This window comes from Notothenia coriiceps, unplaced genomic scaffold, assembly GCF_000735185.1.
Source record: "Notothenia coriiceps isolate Sejong01 unplaced genomic scaffold, NC01 NC01_scaffold00037246, whole genome shotgun sequence".
Classification (NCBI taxonomy): Eukaryota; Metazoa; Chordata; class Actinopteri; order Perciformes; family Nototheniidae; genus Notothenia; species Notothenia coriiceps.
Genome location: NW_011369947.1, coordinates 742,728 through 763,613, shown reverse-complemented (window position 1 = coordinate 763,613; position 20,886 = coordinate 742,728). Strand labels below are relative to the sequence as shown.

At 40.5% G+C, this 20,886-nt stretch overlaps 2 protein-coding genes across 2 annotated transcripts in view; one reads left to right on the top strand and one right to left on the bottom strand.

Moving 5' to 3' along the window:
- Window positions 1-2,439, top strand: part of LOC104965522 (uncharacterized) — a 30,937-nt gene extending 28,498 nt beyond the window's left edge. The window contains exons 5-9 of the mRNA XM_010794483.1: window positions 700-973; window positions 1,127-1,304; window positions 1,409-1,485; window positions 1,587-1,662; window positions 1,757-2,439. Of these exons, the coding sequence (XP_010792785.1) occupies window positions 758-973; window positions 1,127-1,304; window positions 1,409-1,485; window positions 1,587-1,662; window positions 1,757-1,935 (726 nt within the window). The 5' untranslated portion in view covers window positions 700-757 and the 3' untranslated portion in view covers window positions 1,936-2,439. The remainder of the gene's footprint in view (window positions 1-699; window positions 974-1,126; window positions 1,305-1,408; window positions 1,486-1,586; window positions 1,663-1,756) is intronic.
- An 11,292-nt stretch (window positions 2,440-13,731) lies between these two features.
- glis1b (GLIS family zinc finger 1b) overlaps window positions 13,732-20,886 on the bottom strand; it is a 62,612-nt gene continuing 55,457 nt past the window's right edge. The window contains exon 5 of the mRNA XM_010795443.1: window positions 13,732-13,974. Within this exon, the coding sequence (XP_010793745.1) occupies window positions 13,732-13,974 (243 nt within the window). The remainder of the gene's footprint in view (window positions 13,975-20,886) is intronic.

Below are 20,886 nucleotides of genomic sequence, written 5' to 3'. Positions count from 1 at the left end.
GGAAGAGGAAAGAAAAATGACTGCTTCGATATGACTCTCCCGACTCATATCTGCCTAGAATGCTACGAAGCACACACACAGAAAATAGATCAGATTCAGATAAATTTATTTAACTATGAGTATAAGTAATTCCATTATGTAAAGGAAGAAGTGACCAAACACCACATAAATAGTTTTGACGTACCGGGAAAGAGTATGTTTGCTTTCACAGAAACAACAAAGCATTTAGATAAGGTAAAGAAAAATAGAGGCAATCTTGATATTAGGCCACACCACCCACACTACTTCTGGCACCTTTGCTCACACCACACCCATCTTCAAACTCTGCCTTTACTTTGATCATGCAACCTCTTTAAAATCAACTTTCATCTTGACACTATTTAAATATAAGGTTTTGTGACTCCATCTTTCACAGTTGGGGCGTTATAACAGTGACTGCTCACAGCCAATCGGATATAGAAACATGTGGTTGATTCCTGGAAACTTCTTCTGTGGTAGTTCTGCTACAGGATGTGTCTCATTTTCAATTATCTCTCTCACACTCACACTCACACACACACACACACACACACACACACACACACACACACACACACACACACACACACACACACACACACACACGAGGAAGTAAGGTGCATTGCTCTATAGGGCCCAAGCTGTGTGATGGGGAATAACATCTCTCTTTTTTTTTTACAGTGGTAAAGAACACATTCCCTATAACATCAAGACATACATAGTGTATGAGACCTGCATCATGGAGCTTTTCGAAATGTGTCCTGTGTGCCAGCGAGTGTGTGATGTTCAAACCCGAAGGATGGGTACATTTCTATCAGTGGAGCAGCTGTGCCCTCATTGTCAGTTTTCCAGACTGTGGAATAGCCAGCCTATTGTACGGAGTACTCCAGCTGGGAACCTACAGCTTTCCACTTCAGTGTACGTCAATGGAGAGTCTTTCTTCAAACTTGAAAAGGTAAATAAACAACAGGTATACGTTTTTTTTAAATAGTTGAATATGTCAAATAATGTTGTTGAATTATGTCAAGACTTGTTTCTATGAAAATCCATGAACTGCTTTTGCAGAAACCTTTATTTCCATCTTTTTTTTTTTTAAAACCCCCTTTAGGTCTTGAAAGCAATAAACCTACAACTTTTCGAGTACGACACCTTCCTAAGGCATGCCAAAATGTTCATCGAGCCAGCTATCGTGTCAAACTTTAAGACATCACAGGAAATGATGCTTCGGCGGCTCAGTGAAGAGGACAAGATTATACCTGGAGGTGACTTGTGGGCAGACTCTCCTGGTAATTATATTCTAAACATTGGAAAGGTCAAATGCCCCCCACTTCGATCAGAAATAGTATTCCTCATACAGAGTAATGTAAAGATTGTACAATTATTTTCACAGGCCACTCTGAAAGGTCAGGCAGCCACACCACGATGGACCTCAAGATCAACAATGTTGTTGACATCCCGTTGTTTAAGGTGAGTGGAAAATGAAATATAAACCTTTTTTTAAGTTTGGTTTGCACACGTCATGCATTTCAATATATCTTTATTTATATATTTCATATGTTTTCTGACAGAGCGATGAGGTTGGTGGAAGCTGTCAGATGGAAAAAGAAGGTCTGGAAAGGGGTCTGGCGTTGTTGCAGGAGCATGGTGTGACTGGTTTGCATTATCAATCACCGTTGACCCTTAATACAGAAATTCAATGTGTAAACGAAACATTCCTTTTTTTTCAATGTTTGCACAGGTTGCCTTGATGACTTGATGGCCCTCATCTTTGATGAAAACTTTGTGGACCCGGCACCATTCAAAGAGGAGATTTTGAAGGTCACCATCACAGAGGACCTGTGTGCTCAGGACGAACGGCCTGTCAAGGAGGAGGTCATTGAAAGCTTTGTCACCCAAGTCAAGACAGAGGCTTTCTGAATCCTGCATAAAGGTTTTGGGGCTCAGGAAACTGCAGATCCTGAGTACTACACGAGCAGGAATGATGACCTGATCCTGCGTCTCAGGAAGCCCTAGCACCAGCTCACAAAACCCTTTAAGGCTGGATACTGGTTACGCCTGCAAGAATTGCTCTGTCAAAAGATCACTAAAACATCTACCTTTGATGTGTTTAAAGCTACATGTTTTCTTTTATGGGTTAAGTGAACCTTTTTTTTTAGATGACCGAGACAAGTTGTAAAGTGGGACAAAAAAGGTAAAACACTGTGCAGTTTTAACTTCCATTTGGAGTTATGACAATAAAGGCTTTACAGTTTCTATAAAATGTGTCATGATTATTTATGTTTCATAGATTCAGCAGCTGTTGATTAATTGATGATGCGATGTGAAATATAATCAGCACTTAGAAAGACTTTTCTCACACCTGGAGTAAACTCACAAGCTACCCTGCAGCATGCAAAGTCATTAAAACTACCTGCACCTTTACCTGCTTTGAAAAACACAATCATTATAATCAAAACATATAATATATTATTCTGAAATGGGCCAGTTTGCATATACGAGTACTTTCACTTTTGGTACTTTAAATATATTTAGATGCTTATATTTTTTTACTTTGACTTTAGTAACATTTTTAATGCAGTATTTTGACCACACTCTGGATCTTTTACTGTTACTTACTACAACAGGGGTGTCCAAACTACTGCCCGGGGGTAAAATGCAGCCCGTGAGCCATTTATAATTGGCTCTCATCAAATTCAAAAAGTATAATGAAATACGGCCCACAAATGAAACTTGTGCTTGTCATATATTGTACTTCTTAAATGTAATATATATATATAAACATATATTACTCGTAGTATTCATGTGTTAATAAGCCAATTTTTCAAATAAATTCAGTCAATTAAAGTTTAAAACAATTTCTAACAAATCTAAGTTGATAAGAAAAAAGCCCAATAACTTACTTGTATAACAAACTTGAAATAGACCCTTCATATTTCCTCTTATTAAGCAATCTGAGGCTCCTGTTTTAAGGAATGAGCTGCCAACTAAACAAATGAAACCCTATTGAGAGCTGTGATGGAGGCTGTTTTCTTAAAGCATATTCAAGTAACAAGCATAATTTAAATACATTTAATTGATTTAACTTACTCATAACAATGACTGTAAATTCCACATTGTTGATAAAATAATATTTTACATCTTTGTAGTTTGTGTGTGTGCTCGCGCTTTTGTGCGTGCCCTATAGTGCAGTGTTTTTCAAAGTGGGTCTATGTGTCCTTTCGTGCCAATCTTTTAATATTGTTTTTGAATCACACAACCGTCCTTCAAGCCAATCAGAATCGAGCTGTCGCTAATGAGAGTGAAACTGAGTATCTGCTCAGCTTTTGGAGCCAGTGAGAGCTCGTGAATGTTTCGCTCTGCAGCTAGATGAGAGCACGGATGTAGCAAATGTCGCAGAATTGCTTGCATGCATCAGATTTATTTCAGAAGACAACTTTGTTGAGGAAATATTATTTTACAAAGCACTGGAAGGTAGGACCACATGAAGAGACATTTTCCAAGATTTAGATGAGTACATCATCTGAAATGGACTTGACTGTTGAAGTTGGCTTCCGATTCAGAGCATCTGATTCGGCAGTTAAGGGGAAAGTTAAGTGACATTTCATTTACAGCTCTGAGCGAACAATCCTCCGTTTTTGAACCTCTTAAATCGCTGCATAGCCGATTTATTTGGACTGGATTATCCAAGAAAGTCTAAAGATTATTGATAACACAGTTTGAGATTTGTGAAACCTTTATTCTATTTGTGAAAATACAAAAAAGGGAGATTTCAGTGCTTTTTTCACATGTAGACCACATTAGACCAGGTCCTGATCTAAAACCACTATACCTACACTCATCAAATCTGGACTGGATTATCCCACAGAGGCTAAAGATTCTTTATAACACAGTTTCAGATTTGTGAAACCTTTATTCTATTTGCGAAAATACAAAAAACGGAGATTTCAGTGCTTTTTTCACATGTAGACCACATTAGACCAGGTCCTGATCTAAAACCACTAGACCTAGACTCATCAAATCTGGACTGGATTATCCCAGAGAGTCTAAAGATTCTTTATAACACCGTTTTAGATTTGTGAAACCTTAATTCTATTTGTGAAAATACCAAAAAGGGAGATTTTGCTGCTTTTTTTACATGTAGACCACATTAGACCAGGTCCTGATCTGAAACCACTATACCTAGACTCATCAAATCTGGACTGGATTATCCCAGAGAGGCTAAAGATTCTTTATAACAAAGTTTCAGATTTGTGAAACCTTTATTCTATTTGTGAAAATACCAAAAAGGAGATTTTGCTGCTTTTTTTACATGTAGACCACATTAGACCAGGTCCTGATCTGAAACCACTATACCTAGACTCATCAAATCTGGACTGGATTATCCCAGAGAGGCTAAAGATTTTTTATAACACAGTTTCAGATTTTTGAAACCTTTATTCTATTTGTGAAAATACAAACAAGGGAGATTTTGCTGCTTTTGTTTAATCTAGACCACATTAGACCAGGTCCTGATCTGAAACCACCAGACCAGGGGTGGCCAACCAGTCAGAGGTTAAGAGCCATATTTTTTCTATGTTACTGCAAAGAGCCACATCAAACACACAGTCACTGATACCGCTTGTTTCAGTTTTTTGTTTTCTGGAGACAAGATTTCAACCACGTCACTGATGCATTTTTGTGGCATTGGGATATCTATTTTTTAAATCTTCTGGAGCAGAGGGAGGAGCTGTGGATTATTGTTATTGATTAATGCATCAGNAAAAGGGTAGGGTAGACATGACGATATTATCCGGGCTGGAACAAAACGTGACAGACCTTATTTCGAGCTATTTTCCAAAATCCTATTGGAGAGCCAATTCCAATGCCTTTTGCTGTCAAGGGATACCCGGAGCGCGCGTCCTGTCGGAACTTGTCATAAAAGTCCCCAAAAATAAAGCCAACCCATTTAAAGGGGAAGAGTTATGGACTTGCGGTCAAATGCTACTCTCATTTGACATTACTCTCTCCGTTGAGTTTACTATGCTGGCCCTCTGCTGAATATACAGAGCGGAACCAACAAGGCTCTCCACGTCTTCACATAACTCGCAGCAGACTGCATTTAACCCTTCACATTCACAACAGAAATGCGAACAGGGCAGGGATTCGCAAGGATTTATTTTCTTTTTGCGAAATTTTGTTATTTTGATGAATACTACGACGCGGAGTATTAGCGGGCCCACTTAAAAAAAATAAACAGCAGAGATTTAGAGAATAAAGTCGCTAATATTATTGAGAATAAAGGTCGCTAATTACGCAGATTAAAGTTGTAGTTTCATAAAAGTGACTTGGAGAAGCGAGACAACACCAGCGTCCTGCAATAAAATGAGGAATGTGCGAACATCTTGGAAGCAGTTTCTTTAGTTATTAGGTTTCTCAAGATAATGAAATACTTAATCTTTTGGCAATCAGCATCAGATTTATCATAAGTTTATTTTAGAAGCTTTTGAAAAGGGTTTGTGCAAGACACTATGCTCTATTATTTTTCAAAGAAAACGAACCAAACGGACTTGGGAGGAGATGTTCTCCTTTCTGCAGGAGGAATGTCTGGGTTCTGTGCGGGACTACAAGGCCTACTCGTTGGTTACATCCTACGAGCGTGGTTCATTTAAGGGATTTGTTTGTTCACAAAGATAGACGATGGGATGACTTGTGAAAATCAAGGCTTTCGGGACATTCAAAAGAGTCGAACCACTTAGCGCTTGTAGGGTGGAATCGGGAGGAGTGGGACTCTCCCATTGAAATTAGGGACAGCAAGAAAGCTCTACACATCTTCAGCGCAGGACTGAAAACCTCATCTTTTCGCACTCCACTTTCGAGCGATTAGATTAGCTAACAAAAATTAGTAACAAAGCACTATAGTAATACTAAAAGGACAAAGGAGGACAGGGACGTATTTATACGATGAGCGTAAGGGGGGGAAACAGGTGGAAACAATCAGGGCCGGGGGCAGGACGCCCTGACGATGCGCCCGCGGCGAAAACACACAAAAGGGAGGGAAGTAATGGGGACGCTGCAAATGAGATTACAAGGAGGATAAGCTACAAAAATAAAATGACAGCGTTCCTGCTCCTTTGCCAATGACGGACTAGACAAGGGTGACAAAAAGACTTGGATAACATAAATCTAACCTGGGCTATGAACTAAACGTGAAAACAATAACATGAACCTGAATTAAAACCCATGGACATGAATATTTAGCAGACATGACGGGACTTGTACAACTTTCCTCCTGCCCGAAAGCGAGACAATCTTGCTCCAAGGGGGGTCCGCTTCTCAAAGTCACTATGAAACTCGAATTTAATCTCGCTAACTATGACTTTTATTCTCGTAATATACGGGGGGACTTTATTTCTCGCATTATTTTTACGACTTTATTCTCGAAAGTCGACTGCTTTTTTTTCTTCTAAGCTGGCTGGCCGCCCCTAATTACTCCATCGTAAAATACAACTTAAATCAAGTGTATTCTTTGGGTAAACTAAATGAAAGAATATAACTACAAACAAGGATATTTTCTAAAAAATATATATTTAAAAAGAAAAGTTTATAAAAAAGAAGAAAATTCAAAATATTAATTTTTGCAATATCTTAGGGACCTCAGAGAGCCGGGCCTAGCAGGGGCCCTGACGGCTCACCACTGCTCAAGTAAAAGTTAGGAAAAGTATTTTGCGCATTCAGAAAATACTTAAAGATTACCAAACAGCTAAGGGAGTACTCAATTGCCGATTGCCCCATTTTTCAGAAAAATATATATTATATGTTTTGATAATTTTTGATTGGCCATTTCAAGCTGGTTATCAAAAAGTTTGGTATTATATCTTTACTGTAAGTTACAGTACTTGAGCAAATATACTTTTAGTGGACTCCCACCTTCTGTTTACACATTATAGCTGTAAATATGGGCAGTGACCAGGCTGGTTAACAACTATCTTGTGGGTTTGAGAAAAACAAACAAATATTAATTGGTATTTGGATCTCCAAATTTAGAGTTAAAAATTAACAAAACAAAAGATTTGGGGGGTTAAAGTACCCTACTCTGGCAATAAAAAGTTAAATGTACTATGTGGTGTGGACCCATTGGCCCACAAAGGTGCTTGAAATCAAAATGCTGAGGAGGTGCTTCATTTGGCGTATTGGCTGATTTTGGCCTATTTGATATAAACATTCAAATTCACTCGACGTGGTTTGCCCATAAAGTATATGAAAAGCGTCAAAGCAGCACAATGAAACAACCCAGCAGGCTAAACCTGGAACAATTACGCATTTTTCTTTGCGATGAGATCAACACTTATCAAATACTACATTAAAAGTAAAATACCTGCATTATGTGATTATAATCAGGAACAGGTACTCAAAGTATCAAAATTGAAGGTAATCAATACTTGCTCCTTAATCTTATATGTTATGATATAATTTGTACTCACCCTGTAATAATTCATTTTGTATTCCACAATTAACTGTTAAGCAGTCTTTACTAGAAAGATGTTTTACAGTAAACAGCTTTACTTTTTGGTTTCGAGTTTAACACTGTATCAGGATGGTGATGATATGCATGCGCCAAAACTAATCTCTCAAACACAAGACAACAGCAGGGCAGGAAGGACACCAGAGCCGTTTCTTAGTCCTCCCAATACAAGAAATAAAAAGGGTTTTGTTTGAAGATCTGTTTAACTCGCTAACGTCCGCAGCGTGTGTGACTACTAGTGGAACACGCGCGTGAACTGCCGAGGCGCTTAGCCTGCGCAGCGGCGAAACTGAGGCTCCGGGTGGGTAAACTGTGGTAAAGATCGGACTCACTAAAAAGAGCCAGGAATTCCCATCACTAACGTAAAAATAGTATCTATAAAGGACGGCTCAATTCAAATTGGGCACCCAGACCCTAAAATCATTAACAAGTTCTCCCGCATGATTATCAAAAACTAAGGGGCGAGATTTGTGTGGAGCCCCAGACCGAGGGCCATGATGCTCATTCGTCTTTCTTCTATTCACGAATAATCGCACACAGTTGTCTCCTTCTCACCAAGCGCTTTCTGATGGTTCCTTGTAGCCACATCCAGGCCTTGTGCAGGTTCTACAATCTTGTCCCTGAGGTCGCTTAGACAGCTCTTGGTCTCTGCCCATGGAGGAGAGGTTGGGAAATTCTCGATGAGTTGATTCTGGTGAACAGCGTGTTTTTTGCCACAGGTAACCACGTTCGATATTAGGAGTACATTCTTAAGGCTGGCTCATACTGTCGCGCCAAATGACACAGATGGACAGCGCGACAAATATGAATCTGTGAATTCGCGCGGAAGATGGCCTGGAACGTTGTCAACAGCCAGCAACATGCGTCGAGGCGAAGACGACCTACGAGAACACACGCATCCACGCCGAACCGACACACGAAAAATGCGTAGACTTTACTGATGATTTAGAATGTATCCAGACTCGAATGTAAGAGCTTGTGCCTCTTCAGGGGAGGTGCTAACATTTAAACATACACGTTATTCTTTACGTTCTCGCGCGTCTTTAGTATTCGGAAGATATTACTTTATCTTCGTCGATGTTGTTTCCGTTAGCAACAACAATTTCCTGTCAACAGCGTAAACTTGCCTTCAAAATAAAAGCATCTAAATAAAACAGGAAGTTAAAGGTGGGGTATGTAATTTATTTCAGAAACACTTTTTGTTATATTCCATGGAATGCTCTTAACATCCCGATAGCAATGAATATATTAAATGCTTTGACAATAAATACATTTAAAAAATGCCATCTGTGGAAGCTGTGGCGCTGTAAAAAGCACGACCAGTCATTGTAGCCGGCCCGGCTAAAATAACTGGATGGCCTACCTGCCTATCAGCCTTCCATCTGTGCACAAACTTATCTTGTGTCCTCATTGGTCATGTGCGCATTCATGTGTGTTGGAGGAGGGGCTCTGTAAGGAAGTTTGAAGGAAGAGGCAGATTTTTTCCTGTTGTGTACTTTCAAATTCTAGCACACTCGAGCTGGTTTCTCCAAAATTACATACCCCACCTTTAACATAAATTACATTTAAGACATACAACTGCAACGAAAGTAACAAAAACAATGTAATATCCTTTTCAGGTTCACAGAACACAAATTGGGTTATTTACATAATATGTTTACATGATTTTGTTGTGCAATAAAACAACCAGAGAAGCGATCTGCAAGGAAACGTAGCACATCTCATGCTCCTGTTTCACCTGCTTAATACAGGTATCATCACTGCTATTGACTTCAATAGAGCATTTGTGATTAATTGTGATTGAAGCTTTGGGAGTTACACACGCCTCTGCTCTGTAGAGTTGCTCAGGACTGACTGAGGAAGATGCTCTGAGGCTGGCCTTTTATATGTCCACGTTACCATGACACATGGGAAACGCTTGAGCTACTCAAATTTTGCTGTTTTTGCCGATACCGTGGTCCCATCTCGATGTCATTGTACTTTAATACGATGACTACACAACGACATTGTGAGGGCTTCACGTAGTCGTGTTGCCTTCCTAAGACAATCGGGCAGCTTCTTGTTTCCTTCGTATTGTCTTCGTGAGGCGAAAAATGCCCGATGGCACGATGATCACACGAAGTAAACGACACGATTTGACAAGATGCCCTCACGATGGCCTTACGAAAGGCAAAATGGACACACTAATTCAACACGAAAATGAACCTTCGTAAGGTATTTTGGCAATTTTTTGGCATGCCAAAGATTTTGCCACCGCTCACGAAGTTGCTGCCGGAGCCTGAGAAACTCCACTGGCGGTCATACGATGGCTTAAGATGCCCTCACGAATGGCCCGATGTTGTTACGATCAGAGCCGAATTTGAACATTTCCTTTGTCGTGTGTCCATCTGGTGTCAATTTTGGGACAGTGTGACGTGGGCTTAACAGAAGTAAACAAAGGAGTACAAAGTAGACATTTCAGGCAAGGGGAAGTGTGTGGGAGAGAGGGAACTTTCAGATTTTAGCCTTTGCAGCCATTTTACATGCACACAAAACTATATAACACACTACAGGAAAGGGAAAACCCCCAAAAGCATAATAGGGCCTCTTTAAGAAAGACCCCTGTAAATATGAGTTAAGATATTTTTGTTTTATTCATATATGCAGCACAATCACTACACATAAAACCACATGAATACTGAACATGCTTCAATCAAATGAGAGCCGTCAGAGTGGGGCGGTTTGATTCTGGACAAATTAAAGGTGACGCAGCTAATTCAGCAGGCAGACACCAGACATGAGTGCTTGCTTTGACCTTTTCCATGACTATGAGAACAGAGTAACTCACAAGGGGAACTGTATTAGAAAATAAATGAAAGGCCTCAGAGGAAAGGTCAGGACACATGTTTCTGTGATGTGGAATGAAGTCTGTTTATAGCCAGGTTTGGCTGACTGCACCTCAAAACCAAGGACGGTCCACAAATCAAATCGTATTCAGTCCTTTTGCTTATACTGCATGCTCATGTCTCAGGAATGTGTAAAACATCCCATGGTTCATGAGTAAAATCTGAACATATTGAATTACAAGCTTTATTTAATATTTCATCAGATATCGTTTGAGTTAAAATCATCAAAGTTGGCAGAAAGGCTGTGATCCTGCACTTGCTTAAATATCTATGATTTACACTTCACCCAACATTAGTTGTAGCCTACAGTATTGCTGATGAGAACAAATTCAAACTTTGAAGAATCCCCAAAACAATTACAGCAGAGCAGCTAAGACCAGATGTTAGCCTGATGTGAGGAGAACCTGTGCTTTGCTCCAGTAACTAATACTGCACATACGTGATGTAAAGAGGCAAGAGACATTTTGCAGAGCTGTCTAAAAAACATACTTATTGCTGGATGTCCAGGCAGTACAAATTAAATACATTTTAGGTTATATGGCCGATGCTAGCTGACATGTTCAAGTCATAATACAATAAAATCAATCATTATCATTTATTAACGCTCTCCTCTAAGGCCCTGAACTTTGATGAGAGAAACAGTCATTTGACCTCGCTAGTCATCGTAAAAAAAGTAAAACACTACATTATGTCATACTTTAAAGGTCCCATGTCATGGCCATTTCCACTGATCATAATTCCATTGTTAAGGTCTACTAGAATATATTTATATTGTGCAATTTTCCAAACTCACATTGGATTCTCATACAGCATCTCTGTATAGTATGTGTATTCACTCTCTGTCCTAAACGGCTTGTTGGAGCTCCTGCCCCCCCCCTCCCTGTGAGCCCAGTGGCCGTCTGCGAGATAGCGAAACCCAGCCCGAAACACACACACACACCCGCGGCCTGGCTGGGAGTTTCGACCCCACACCGGTGAGCCAGCTCACAGTGTCCCGCTCCTCGCAGCAGCAAGCCTCGCAAAGTCCCGCCGAGTGTGTGTGTGTGTGAGGAAGGCCGCGGATTGGTCCAAACGTTAACGGCTCCGCGGACCTTACGTTACGTCACTATACCCAAATAGGTCACTGTATCCAGGAAGAAAAAGAGAAATCTCCAACGAGGCGTTCTGGGGCAGCATAGACAGGTCTTTTCTGTGTTAGAGTTTTACTCGCTACAGGGTGTACTTTGAGGGGTTGTGACTCTGCAGACCGTTTACATGCAGAAAAAGCTACATAACACACAAGGGGGCGGGTAATAACCAGAAAAGCATGACATGGGACCTTTAATACTGTGATTGGAAATGTTCTAAAATGATGAACCAAATAAGGATTGGTCTTGTTATTTTATACCTTCATTATGTACTGTATGTAAGTGTGCATACTGACATACAGACAGGGTGTCAGGAGGGAAATGTCGGCAGATTAGGCTAACAGGCATCTGTAGAATTACTTAATTGTCATGGAGTTTCCTCATCATTTCACATTCTTCCCATTAACCAAGCGAATACAGCATGTAGCTCGCTGATTGAGGGATTTTCCCCTCACAGCAATTTCTCTCTTCATCGTCAGGAATATACGTTGGCCATTAAAGTGTAAGCGGATACGCAGCTTTATTAGCTCGGCCGCCATTCCTCGACCTTCTCTGTAAATAAGCCGTTGTTATTGCAAGGCGTTATAGTGCCACTCATCTCCGCCATGTTTGTTTTGTCAAGCAACAAAACAGCGTAGAACCTTGAGTAGGAAAAAAGAAAATACAAGCACAACTTCTGTGACGAAAAAATACCATTAAAGCTTTAAAATGATTTCCCTGCAAAGTGTTTCTGGCAGGGCCGGCCGCTGGCACAGTGAGGGCCTCAGCGGGGCGTTAATGTGAAGCCATAAGCATCAGGGTCCCAGATTAGCTGTATCATTTATATCACACTGCGGAGAGATCGGGCGCTGGAAGAAAATCCTGGACTGATAGAAAAACAAAAGTCTGCTTATGTAAAGGTTCTGAGTGATTTACTATTACGTACTGAAAGCATCGGGGTCTGGCCAATACGGGAAAACACAGGGGGAGAATATTCTGGAAATGTAAATAATATAAAAATACCGTTAAAATGGGAATCTATATCATTGAGAGCGTTGCAGAAGCTGGTGAATTAGTGTTTTATTGATTTAAACTGATATTTATTCTATCTGGCTTTTTTAGTACTCGGTCATATAGTCTGAATCTACCTCTCTGACCTCAGTGAAAATAAAGGGAAACCTATTTTTACAATCACGTTAAAAAGAAAACCCCTTTACAAGAAATTGAATGTTGCGGTACAATAGTAACCTGCAACAATTCATAAGGCTCTAAAAAACGTTTTTTGAGGAACACATTTTTCTTCATATTGTTAATTATCCTTTGAAGAATTTGCCATTTATATTTAGTCTGCATTGAAGAGTTGTTAGGAGGTTTGTTTAGGCTCTGAACTATATAAATGGGATCTTATTTTTGGGGTTATAGGTAAAGGAGGTTGTGTCTCAGAGAATCTTTTTAACGTTGGGTGCCCTAATAATAGTGAATTAATTTGACTTTATATTGCTCCATAGAACATCTGCTATGTGCATTGTTTTGAATGAGTGATCAAAAATGAAAAACTAAATGCTTACAGTAGAAATTACTGTGAAGTTGTCTGAATTGTGGGAATGAATACTAATGTACGTTATTTGAGCAAAATAAGCCATTTATTCCTAAACTGTGTTTGCCTGCGGATGGTTATAAAGTGAGGTTTTGGTGATAAAGTGAGGTATTGGTGATAAAGTGAGGTATTGGTGATAAAGTGAGGTATTGGTGGGTAACTGAGACATGACGAGTGGCAGCGATGGGTGACTCAATATTTCCCTTCCTTTAAACCGGTCAGAGAAACAGGCGAAGCTGTGTTTACAGAACTCAGCTCCAATCCAAGTCTGTTAGCGACTTGGCCTAAAGGAACTGATCATTTAATGATCTGAAGTGCCAGCATAGAGAGTGTCAAACATCTCACTGACTGACAGCTAATTAAAGCTTTTCACTGTCAAGATGTGGGAATAGGCATTAAGTCTTTGAGAGAAGTGTGGTTTTTAATATTCAACTTGGAGCAATTATGGCATGAGCAGACACACACATTGACTTAATGGAAATCCGTTGATAGATTTATGAATACCTCACATTTGAATTTTGCACATAATCCAATCCCTAAATAGATTTGGTAGAAACTAAATCTTTTATTCAACATGTTTAAATATTTAGAGTCCAAAATGTCATGCTGCTGTGTTTCCTTGACTTAAGCGACCACCCACACTATTTGCAGCAGAGCCAGGTTAAGCACTCTGGTGAAACATTGGGAGACTTGAGGGTTTCTGACCGTGTCCAGGTGAGTGCGCTGATGCTTGGCGCGGTCGCTGGAGTTGCTGAAAGCTTTCTGGCAGCCGGGGTGCTGGCACAGGTACGGCTTCTCTCCTGTGTGGCTCCTCAGGTGGATCTTCAGGTTCTCCAGACGTGAAAACGCTTTGTTACAGCTCTCGAACTGTGGAGGAGGGGAGACAGCACGTTAACATGACACAGGAATGCAAACATAAAACAAACACACACAACCACAGTGAGACATGTATGCTCAGAACCACACAAGTAAACAAACAAACAAACGCCCACACGTATGCACACAGAGAAAAAGAAATCAATCAGTGCATTTTCTGGTAAAATGTGGGCTCTGTATATGTACAAGTCTGTGAGTCAGAAGGAAGCTTTCCCACTCCTCCCTCAGTCCCTTTACACCACATATAAACCAGCTATGGAAAAGCGAGAGATGCTTAAGAACATGGGAGGTAGAATCGCAAGCTTTTTTGTTTCCATCCCTCTTGAATTACGCGGCCAATCCAGGGTCCTTTGTTGAGAACCAGGTCCACTTGAAAGACAGAAGCGTGCGTGACAGTGCACCTGCCTCAAGGCTGCGTCTAAATTGCAGGGAGAAACTGGAGTGTGCTGTACAGCGGCGCTTAATGGGCTGTAATGCATAGCATGAGATAAGTGTTCGGCTGTGTATAGTGCCTCGGACTGACAAGTGACAGTGACTGTGAACAGGCTCGTATCAGACCCAGTTTGGCCCATTTGATCCGAACCACTCAGCCAATGAACACCACAGATTTGTTAACAAGTGAATGATTCATGAGGCGTCTCGCATGTCCACTCCTGCTCTTAAGCAGAAAACACGGCTGATTGGTTGATGAGGCGGATCATGTCAAGACCCCCTACAGGGACTGCTGGGTAAAGAGTCACATCGTACATATGGGAAACTGGTATGGGAAGCATAGCTCAGCGTCACATATATCTACCTGAGGTTAATCTCATTAATGTTTTCAGGAGCAGCTGGACATCATTCATTACACAGAGACTGTCACAGGGCACAATAGGAGCAAATGAAGAGCTCATGTTAGCATCCTTCTTCTGCACAGCCACTTGCTTTTCACCCTATAAAGATTTCAGATGCATTATTTTATACAGGATTGCACAAAAGAGGATTTTTGTTATTTTGTTGAAATATTGCACAAAAAATATTTATATTACATGTTTTTATTATATTATTTTTATAGCTTGAACTTGTAATTTTTATAGTCACCAAGAATTGAGAAATACTAAAAACCATTCTGCCTTTATACAATATTTTGCCACACCCTTTTAGTGTCTTATGATTGGATTCAAAATCGATTCAGTAGGGGCTTATTTCAGGATCTACTCCAGAGTGTGTATAGCATAAGGGAGTTTATATAATTGAAAAAGTCATAACTGAAATAAGTCAAATAAACAATTAATGATGTCAAACTTGCACAATAAACACTTTTCTCTCACTTCTCAGTGACTTAAAGAATAACAAGTTCAAGTTACACGAGAAATAAAAGATGATATTGAAGAAACTTTCTAATTTAAGAAATAAGAAACACAATACAACAAGAAAATAGATGACACATCTTTGACTTGCTGTGTCAGATGTTATAGCCTAAAAAAAAGCCTGGCTCATCTGAATGGCTGCGTGCTGTATGTTAGACAAATGACACCGGCAACCGATTGAGTTCATTCTATGTCGAGCACCTGAACATGAGGTTGAAATCATGGAGCAACCGCGAGCCAGGAAGACTTTGTCTGAAAGAAACTACTCCTACTACTCTCAACTCCTAAATTGTCCCTTGACTAAATCCTGAAATGACAGCTTCCTCTTAAATTTCCCTAAAACCAATTTCTTGGAAAAAGGGCTTTGCTGACCGCAGTGAAAATGCACCATCATTGACAAACTGTTGCTGCTGCGGTCTCCACTGTCTATTGTTGCCTGACCTTCAGTGACAGGTCGGGTTACGGCTAAGGAGAGAGTGACACCATTCTTCTGATCGGCCTTCAGCTTCATCTGGGCTCAATGCTCATCCCTGGTCTCCTTCATTCACTCACACAGCTCCGGCAGAGCCTTCTATTCACTGAGGCTCCATTTAATACAGGAGAAACCTAAGCCAGTCATGGTGGAGCCGTGTTGGGTGACCAGCTGATCTGTGGGTGTGCGGCGCGTGTCTGTCGCAGGAACAGAGTCTTAATCTGCACCATTATGGCTTCACAACACACAGCTCCTCAAGCTTTTAAAAACTTTTGAGTAATATTACAACAAGATCTGACAGGTGCCTTTTTTCAAACAGTCCGATTATTTTTTTTTAAAACTACAGTAAGCTTGAAAGTAGGCAAGTGTATGTGCACCAGGATATAGGATGTGAGCTTATTAACGCTCAGAGAGATAAACATGTCTGAAATTGAATTACTTTGTCCAGGTGGGTTATTGTTTTGCCAATAAATTGCCAAAATTCATGGGCCAATCTTCTGTAAATAGCATCAGTATCAGTAAAACGATCATCCTGCATATAAGATGAGGGAACAAATGTATTTAACACAGTCTAAAATGGGAAATGAAATGATATGAATAAAGACATTTACGTGTATTGATACTTAGTGGTACTACAGACATGCATTTTGATCTGAAATTGAAAGGAGAGTTAGGGTTTGGGTTACACAATACTTTTTTTTAGACTTGTGTACAGTGTGGTGAGGCTTTTACTGAGAAGAGAAATGTAGAAAAGCCCTTGAGTCACAATAAAGACAATCAAATATTTACCCTGGACTCATCCACACACTCATTTGGTCCAGGCTTCGGCATACAAACATGGAAAATGTCTTAAAGAGTTCTCATCACACAGCGTCGTACAGCGGAAACATATTACTCTTTAGTCATGCCAATCAAAGGTTTCAGATGGAAACGAGAGACGCAGCGAGGGTGGGAAAGTTTAATAAAAATCTGAGGAACATCCACACTGCCGTAGCAGTCCTGACAGACTGACAGACTTCCACGCTGACTGCTGAAACACGGCGCCGAGCATTTGAGTTTGGAAAACAAACAAGACTATTATTGACGTGCCAAATGTGTGTATTTATGTTTTAAGGGAATAATCACTCTTTCATTGCTTTCTTTTCCGAAATACTAATTTGAAGCTGAGTTATAGTAACGGGTCCGTGGAGGAAAGCGTGTTAATCGTGTAGAGCGTGTTATTACTCGGGAAGCGGCTTTGAAGGAGTTTTCGCTGCCTGCTGGGAAACCAACAGCCTCTGCCACCCCGAGGCATTGACGTTACCCAGAACCCTGCATGAGGAATTTTATGCAACAGAGATGTTTTAGCAAAGCCAATTCGATCTGAAAAATGGCTTCTTTCTCGTAGTAAATGGAATGTCAAAAACCTATTTAGGTTTGGATATTTTGTCCATGCAGTGCTGTGCAGTCAAATCCAGTATTCCTCCTGTTATTGAAGACAAGTGTTTTAACAGTTCTGGTTTTAGCAGTTTGTAGTCTCATTTTTTGTTATTCGATGAGCGTTTTATCCAACAAGAATCAGACTCAAAATCAGGGTACTTTATTTAGAAATTAGATTTTGTAACAGTTGTCAAATTCAGAAATGTTTTTATTAAATCAAATAAAAATGCAATATTAGCATAGAGAAGTAAAAATGTACAAATTGCACTATACTATACCACACTAATAAATATTTAAACATTTGTATATTACAATATGTGTATTAAAATTAATGATAGTAATGCTGAAAACTAGATTATTAACCAAAGTTAAAATAAAATGCTGATAAAAACCTCTAAAAAAGCATAAACGTCAATAGGTTCTCTGTCTCGTCCACGAGGAGATTCCCCCCAAAAATAAACTGTTTAGAGAGAAATGAGCCCATGAGTTAAAGTGGTATAAACATGGAGCTGTGCTGGCCGAGGCTTCTGACACAGGATTGATTTTACCTTTGATATTATCTATGAAAACAGTTTAGACAGCACTAATCACATGAATTGCTTTAAACATGTTTAGTTTTCCTCTCCGAAAACTCCGTCTTAGGTAAACGGGCAGATTACCGCACGAGTGGAGCAATCGCTGGCAGCGTGGAGGGGTTTGAGCACTGTTTGACACCGTCTCACTCTGGAGTCGGGGGTTCAGAAGCTCGGTAAACATTGGGGATGACAGCGGGGTCTTGACATGGCTGAAGGGGGCGAGAGCGGGTTGAGAGGCTGGACAACTGCTGATCACTACGGACAGATTATAGACGCAGCATGCAGGCGAGTGGAGGCCTTCATGGGAAATGACTCCTGACTGGCAGGGAGAAGGCCAAACAGAGCGGGGGCTAAAAGGCAGCAGTGTGCGGCTCCGCTCACATGCGGCGGCTCATTAGCAACCTGCAGGAGCTGCGGATGATGGAAACAAACCAGCCGTTATGGAGGGGTGTCCGCAGGAAGTATGGCTGCTGACATGTAAGGCAGAGGTCTGATTAAAAGCTTTAATGCACGGCGTACGAACAGAAATGCAGAAAGGAGAGAACCAGTAAGATCAGCGGGGGGAGAAGTACTTTTATAGATTTGTTTACTTTAAAATACTCAAGTAAAGGTCCTGCATATAAAACCATACTTTAAAGTACAGTAATAGGGATCAAAATGTACCTACTATACCAAAAGTGAACACTACATATCTCCCCATTTCAGAATGATTTATATTAAATGACTGGATTATGACTTGTTGATGCATTAATGTGTTCATCACAGCTAAAGTGAAACTCAAATTACTTTTTGTTGTATTATAATACATTATTTATTGGTTTATTTGGATTTTGCTGAATCTTATAATCTGAATCTCTAGAGAAACTGGTTACTAAAGTTGTAAAATAAATGTAGTTGAGTAAAGGTACAATATTGTAGTAGAGTAGAATTAAGAAGGAGTTTAAAATATAAAAGCTCAAGTACAGTACCTCAAAATGTAACATACAGTACCTGAGTAAATGTTCTTAAATATACCTTTTTTTTTGAGAAAAAACAATCAGACTTCAGTTAAGTGTGGCTGCATGGGCTGTAGTCAGATTTATTTTAAAGGTGTCATTTTTTACTTCGGGTCTTCCTCCGCCGACACTTAAGCTTTTCTGGAGTTGATTTAGATGCAAGGGCATCTCCATTAGCACTTATATATCTGATCTCTCTGACCCTGTGGAGTAGTTGCATATCAGGCCACTGACTAATGATGGGGACATGGGACTCAACTGTTTGCTGCTTACTACCATGAAATTCACTATAACTCATGTTCAGAGGGCCCCCCATTAAAAGAAAAAGAGCCTAAAAGCCTAGACCAATCCTCCGCTGTGATTAGTTAGACCAAATACATCCAGGCTCCTTCACTGCCCAGCCTGACAGACAAGATGAGGGGCAAAGAAAGAGTTGTGGTGGCAAAAGAAAACAGTGCCAAATAAAACATGTTATGAAGTGTGAATGCTCAAAAGCGGCTTGTATAAGTTTATAAGTATGAACAAAGGTGTTTGAGGGGAACGAGTTGGTTTATCACAAGGTGTCTTTCTCTGCCCTGACCAACGAGGAAAACCACCAACACTTCGGATCTGTTGGGAGGGGAGGCTGAGCAGCAGAGAGGAGGAACATGTGCATTTAATCTGCCTGCTTCCAAATGCCCTGTGGCAACCACAGCAAAGAGCAGAAAAACGTAAATGGATGAAATTATATCCATATGATTCAACGAGACAGCTAAGGAGAGGCAGGTTTCTCTTGCGCTTCGTCAGGATACAAAATTAAACACAGCTTGGCTAAAACATTCACATTACATAGTTTACACATATCATTTCCACTGCGGAGCGGGACCCTTTTAGCAGCCAGCCTCATCTGTTGCGAATTGGGATTTAATTTGAATCAAAGATAGCGCTGGACTTTTTTTTTCTCCGAGCTGGAGCGATATGAATTCACACACATTTGCTTTCTGTCTCCTTGAAGTGTCTATTTTTCAGACCCGCCTCATGCATTTTCCCTCATTTCTGTGGAAGCCTTGATTTATGAAGGTTGAGATATGAGTACACACAGCAAATGACTAAAAGCCAGGGAGTGTTGTCCAGATGCGAGCTCAGCCGATAAATTGGTGGGAGGAAGTAGTCATGTAAATGACTGAAGAAATTGTTCTTAACAGCCATTTTGCACTCGTGCCTGGATAGTTTGGGGGCCAGATTAAAAACGATGTGGATGGCACAACAGGAAGCATTCGTATGATGACTTAATGAGGCTACATAATGACGGCCCAGCTGTACGGACTGTGTGCTGGAGATTGAGGAGGAAGTGCAGGGATGGATCTGAAGCGGTGAAGGGCTGGCACAGTGAGAGCCTGGCTGCACAACAACATGCTGAGGCTTCATGGAAGCACTTAACCTGCTGTGAATCAGAGGCCTTCATTCAAATGTCTACCAGCTCTGCAGCCCTGCATCAGATTAGAGAGCTAAGATGTGATTTCCTCCTTAACCGGGCAGCCTGGGGTTTACCGGTTCACCAGGTTGAGGGGAAAAGGAAAACAGGGTCACGTTCTCAGAGAGAAGAAGAAGACTGACGGGGGAAAGGATACATCTACTGTGTTATCATGCAGCGAGAGCAGAGAGGAAAAGACACTTCCAGCTTGATTTCTTTGTTGCTTCAACACATTACATTTTCTTTCTGGGCAAAGGCTCAGGGTGTCAAGAAATCGTTTTCACAGATGTACTTTAGACATTTGTATGAATACAGGTCAGCTGTACAGCTCGCTTTAAGTCTGACAAACATTGGATCACATTTCCGCATCAAGGCCAATGCTCCTCAGTGAGAGAAGACAGTGTTTGGATGAAAGCAGAACAACAATAGAAGAATGCACAAATGATGCTTTTAAGCTTTTTTCAGACAGAATCTGTCTTATTGCTGGCAAATCAAAACTGAAAACTTTTAGAAAAGTGTTTGAACATACTGTTGTTCTCCATAAACACACTTTTCAAACATGACAGGAATGTAGAGCTTACAAGATATTTAGAGAATGGTACATGACAGGAGAGCAAAGGCAGATTTATTTTTCCCTTCA